Raw genomic sequence first — 6,000 nt, forward strand, 5'->3', positions numbered from 1 at the left:
GGAAACACTGGAAAATACATATAATTCATTGATGAAATTAAACTGCAATTAAACGTAACATTATGAGCAAAAATAGTAACCTAAGAAAAGTTCTAAAGTACAGTACAATACTACAGTACTACAGTACTACAGTACAATTAAAAACAAAAGCTTAAGAAAACCTTTATTATGTAGCGGGACAAGTAGGTGCGGTAACAGAGAACAAGCTTTAATCTCTTTCACTTTCGAAACAGGCTTGTTTGCGGAAGATCGTTTTAGGCCCAAAATGGGTTTATTTTTCTAACAGTTGATGTTTTGTCACTTTATTTAATACTTCATTTATTCTCTGCAGTATGGCGAGGAGAAGAGGTCAGTAAAATCAACTTTCTACACTATTTTTGATCTTGCTTTGAGAATGAGTAAATGTGTCCTGCAGTGAATTCTGATAGTGAATTAACGTTTGTCAGTCATAATAATCTGAGATGTTTATGGCCTATAAAACGACAAATGCAAGTTTGATAGTAAATAACAAAGCTTGCTTGTTTGTATTTGACAGGTCGCAGAGAGGAGACTGAAATGCGTAAGTTATCCTTCAAATAATAATGGCAAACAAAGTTACTTTACCATAGCCTTTGCATGTATGTAATGTATTTATTTATCTAGAACATTTTTAGTGTTTACAAAATGCCATAAAAAAGACATGCATGTGCACAAGAAAGGAGATACAAATAAGACATATTTGTAAGAACACTTATGTGTCATTTAATATGTATCATTTCATAAATTCTATTCAAAAAAGGTCAGACAGCTGAATAAACAGCTTGTTTTTTTTTTTTTTTTTAAAAAAAAACAGCTGAATGTAAAAATGTATAGCCTACACATGATCAAACTTAACTGAGGAATTCCTGAAATGTTAAATGATACTTAATGTGAAACTTTAAGGAGAAAACTCACTAATCTTAGGAATAAATGTAAAAATCACGTATGTTGACACACTGTCTTCTTTTCTTATTACAGGTCATCTCTTGAATGATGATGGTAAGTTGGAGGTACATTTTGAAAGTTGGTTTAAGAAATACATTTTTTTTTCCAAGTAGCATTTTAGAGTAGTATTGGCCAGTGTTCGAATTGTGTCAAAGCTCTTGGGGGGGTCCCCCTAACCAGATCCCCCAAGATATTTTGTAAATGTAAAAAGTCTCGGCAGCACTTCAGTACAACTTCCAAAAAATGTATAGTACTGGTATTACGTCATTACTAGTACTTCAGTCCACTCCCCTGTATTTAAATCACTGTAAATAAGACACTTCAGACATAGAATAAGCCAGTGTTTCCCAACCCTGTTCCTGGAGGCACACCAACACTACACATTTTCCAACTTTTCCTGATCAAACACACCTGAATCAACTCATCATCTCGTTAGTAGAGACTCGAGGAACAGAAATATAAGGGAGACATCCAAAATGTGCACTGTTGGTGTGCCTCCAGGAACAGGGTTGGGAAACACTGGAATAAGCTGCCATATTATGAATTTTAGATTCATCCCTATATGTGGTCAAATCATTAAAGTATTATTTTAATTTATCCATCTTGTTTTGATGCATTGACTGACATGCTTGAAGCATCCTTAGCACTTTTAAGCACACTGACAAGTCACCAAGAATAACTTCTTTAAATTCTAAACTTTTGAAATGGCAGGCCAACATGAATGTGTCTTAACTTCAAGCATTTTCACTCACAGGAGAAAATGATGATGCAGATTTTCAACCTAGAGGGTACAGAGTGCCTTCGACAGTGGAGGAAAACCAGGAAAACCCTTCAAAAACTAATGAAATACAATGTATGTATTTATTTATTGTATAATAAACTACAATTTGTGGCATTACTTAAAAGAAACCAATCACAAATGAATTAGTTATGCAGAAAACATAGATTGCCCAGATGGTCAGTAATACAACATTGCTCAGGACAACAGACATTATTTAGAAATATTGGTAACACTTTATTTTAACGTCTAGTTCTCACTATTAACTACTGTAGTTGCTTATTAGCATGCATATTACTAGCATATTAGTCACCGAAATATTTGTTCAATCACAATATTTGATCTAAGTTAAGTATTCCAGAGATCTGTGTTATAAGCAGTGATGTGGTAAATAGATATTTTGTGTCATATAGCTGTTATACTGTGTATTTTACCACAACTGGAACACTATTTTATTGTGAATTTATCAGCATCCAAGATTACAATATTCAGTTTTATAATTGTTTTAAAAAGTGTACTTTTCCATTTGTGATCTTACTCATTTTTATCCTTATTAACAGATGGAACATTCACACAGGCAGCAGGACGTTCCACTGGCTCCGTTGAAAACATGAGATTTGTAGTGCTTGGAAGTGATAATAGTCTAATGAATGACGTTCCTGCATTCATATTAGGGGAAAGGCAGTCAGGGTCCCGTCCTGGAAAATGCAAGTTAATGGAGGGTCACGTTCATGATCGTCACGTGTCCATAGTGATAACTCCAGCTAACTGGTTGGAACGCTTGAAATCATTCTGGTTTTTCAAAAATGCAGTCAAATCACTGAAAAATGAAATGGAGTTTTGTGAATCACTGGTCTTTCCTGGCCCGCATGCCTTTCTTTTAGTCATTGATGACAGGAGTAATGAAGAGCTTCGCCTTTTAGATGCCATCAGAGAAGTGTTTGGTCGGGAGGCTTTAGACTACAGTATGGTGCTGTTCATCAAACAATGTCATCAAAATCAGCAGAAAGCTAATCATTGTGTTAAGGCATGTCAAAACAGGTACCATATATTAAACAGCACAAACCAAAGTGTAGCAGATCTATTTGTAGAAGTGGAGAGAATGACACGGGGAAGAAAAAGTAAATGTTTTATAAATAATTTTGAGTTCTTTACAAAAGTTTCAGCTCTTATTCACATGGAATTCAAAACTGAATATGAGGAAAAGGAGAGTAAACTATTGAGAAAATTAACAGAGATGAATAAGTCAGTGCAAAATCTACAGAAGGAATTAAAGGACCTTAAAACAGAAGTTGACCTAAAAAATGCAATGCTGCTTGAAGAGAGGCAGAAGTGCAAAGCACTAGAACAGAAACTGGCTAAATCAGGATTTGAACAGGCCCTGCTAATAAGAGGACAACCAAGCACAGTACAAAGACTGGAAGGTAAATGGGTTTCAACATAATCATTTATACTATTTGAAGGGGACATCGGATGAAATGTTGACACACCATTTAAGAGAGGGCGGGGTTAGCAGTAGTTTATTATCATTTAACATAACTGTTTTAAACAAGGCAAAAAAGGGTGTTGTTTTACACCACTATTGAGGAATTTTAATCAAAGTATCTTGCAGACATTAAAGAATCATATCAACTTGTGGAATATGGCCATTCAATGACACCTTTAAGAATATCTGAAAAAAACTGTCAGTTCTGCTTTAAGTGCAGTGTTATGCAATATGTTATACCTATAAAGTAAGTGAGTAAGACTAAGGAGTTTTGAATATTTGTCCAAAACTATGAATATTTTTTATCATAAAGCTAATTTAACAACTTCAGCTGAAAATGTTCTATTCTTAGTGTCTAAAATCGTGCACATCAACCTCTAAATCCCTGTTGAAGTTCAATGGTTTTATGCATTTATCACACAAAACAAATTAATCACCATTGTTAACTTGTACTGGGTCACATTAGTTGATGGTTTCTGAGGATAAGGGCATCTCACACAACCTGAACATGTTGCCCGTCTTCTACCAAGTGTCAAATTAATTTGTGATAAAAAAATTTGTGCACTTTGACTGGACACACAACCTTTGATATTAACAGAAAAAATGACTTAAACAGAGAAGAAAACTATCATATCTTTTATCTTTTAAGTGCCTGAACACAAAGATGAACAAGAGGTTGAGTCCAGAGAAGAAGAATCACAAGCCAGTGGATCACAGATGTTTGTGAGAGTGAGAAGGGGCAGCAAGGAAATGGATCCACCCAACAGTAAGAATTAACATTTAAAGAAAACTTTAATGTAAATGTGTGTACTGCTTTAGCAGTATTTTAGATCATTATAGTAATATATTATGGTATGATAGCTTAAATATGTTTTAAGAGGCTAGCAGTTTGTTCAAACTCTTTATATCACTAATAAAAGTAATTAAGCAAACAATTTCAGCAGCAAATTGTTATTGAAAAATTGTGAACACGGACCACTAAATGCTTGTTGATTTTATGCACTCACCACTCAAAACTATGGTTAAATTCTTCTTTTTTAAGTGTCTGAAAGCAGAGATGAAAGCGAAAGAGAGATTGAGACAAGAAAGGAAGACTCACAAATTAGTGGATCAAAGACGTTAGAAGGATTGAAAACACTAAGACGGGGCAGCAAGGAAATGGATCCACCCAACAGTTAGAATTAACATTTAAAGAAAACTTTAATGTAAATGTGTGTACTGCTTTAGCAGTATTTTAGATCATTATAGTAATATATTATGGTATCATAGCTTAAATATGTTTCAAGAGGCTAGCAGTTTGTTCATACAATTTATTTAACAAATAAAGCTGATTAAGCAAACAATTTCAGCAGCAAATTGTTACTGAAAAATTGTGAACACGGACCACTAAATGCTTGTTGATTTTATGCACTCACCACTCAAAACTATGGTTAATATCTTCTTTTTTTAAGTGTCTGAAAGCAGAGATGAAAGAGAAGGAGAGACTGAGACCAGAAAGGAAAACTCACAAATTAGTGGATCAAAGATGTTAGAAGGATTGAAAACACTAAGACGGGGCAGCAAGGAAATGGATCCACCCAACAGTAAGAGTTCTATCATTATCAATGTTTTTGTCATTAAAAAAAGGTCAATGTAAGTAATTTAATGTTTCAAAAAGATGCTTGTTTAAACTACGTATCAGTAAAGCTAGTTAAACAAACAGAAATTCCCTGAATAGAAACATAAAATATTTGAAAAGAGCTGACACATAAATGCACATTTTTGTTTTTAGTGTCTGAAAGTAAACCTGGACATCTATTTGTTCTCTGAACAGGCTGAGGTGAGTTTTGAGGATCAAAAAGGTTTCTGTTAAATTCATCATATCTTAGCTGGAAACAGCTTTGCACACAGCTCTCAGACACACACTTCACTTTTGTTGTCCATGGTGAATATTTATTATGTTACATGATGCATGTTAACATCCACAGTGAAGTTACCATTTTCATTGTTATCCTTTTGATAGTGAAAAATAATGTGATTTTTTTCCCCTCCTATTCAGGCTGCATCTTTAAAAATGATGAAATTCTCTGCCTTAAACAACACAGGCAGCAGTCAGAAGTCTAGACCAGATAGACCACGCAAAAAAATCCACTAGAGCAAAAAGAACAAGAACAAGAATATCAGAGATCCTCGATCGAAACAAGAGCACTGACAACACCAAACAATGAAATACATTTCAACATAAGAGTCCTTACAAAACACAGGACAGAGAACAGGGATTGTGACAGTTAAACTACTAAATGTCAGCCATGATGTTTGTATAGCTAAGTTAATTCAGTATTTTCTTGGCTAAGATACATAGAAATGAACTGTTTGTGTATTATTTGTATCTTGTTATTTATAACAATTTCTCAACACTTTTTATTTACGTTTTATGTGAATATGACATGTTAACAATGACGTGGATTATGATATTGTGCTTTACAGTAAAGCATGTTAGAAATGAACTTTTTACATTTGAAAAATAAACAAGTTAACTGATTTTAACAGATTTTAAACAGTTGTCAGATTCATTTGTTTGATCTATCTCTCTTCCCTTATTTTCTATTTTTATTCATCTTTTTTTCTGAATGATTTCTGTTAGGCTACCTGTGATGAAACCCCAATAATCAAATCACAGAGCCAGTATTAGTTTTACTATAAATATATTTCTGACAATAAAATCTCATTATACTTAAACTAGATAGAGTAATAAATTTTTCTGTTAAGACAATTGAAACAACAATGCTTTTTC

General features: G+C 33.6%; 1 protein-coding gene across 4 annotated transcripts; it reads left to right on the top strand.

Annotated features, from left to right (window-relative positions):
* The first annotated feature begins 188 nt into the window (after positions 1–188).
* Positions 189–5,748, top strand: LOC127152028 (GTPase IMAP family member 4). 4 transcript variants are annotated; one of them, XM_051092421.1, is made up of 10 exons: positions 189–348; positions 536–559; positions 997–1,017; positions 1,718–1,816; positions 2,302–3,165; positions 3,877–3,993; positions 4,270–4,401; positions 4,679–4,810; positions 4,999–5,046; positions 5,266–5,748. In XM_051092421.1, exons 1-9 carry the CDS (start codon positions 333–335, stop codon positions 5,034–5,036), a joined length of 1,443 nt encoding a protein of 480 aa, XP_050948378.1. In that variant the 5' UTR covers positions 189–332; the 3' UTR covers positions 5,037–5,046; positions 5,266–5,748. The 4 variants fall into 4 exon arrangements, with proteins under 4 accessions (XP_050948378.1, XP_050948380.1, XP_050948379.1 ...); XM_051092423.1 differs by lacking the exon at positions 4,679–4,810; XM_051092422.1 differs by lacking the exon at positions 4,270–4,401.
* Positions 5,749–6,000: the final 252 nt, after the last annotated feature.

Source organism: Labeo rohita, chromosome 21 (genome assembly GCF_022985175.1).
Source record: "Labeo rohita strain BAU-BD-2019 chromosome 21, IGBB_LRoh.1.0, whole genome shotgun sequence".
Classification (NCBI taxonomy): Eukaryota; Metazoa; Chordata; class Actinopteri; order Cypriniformes; family Cyprinidae; genus Labeo; species Labeo rohita.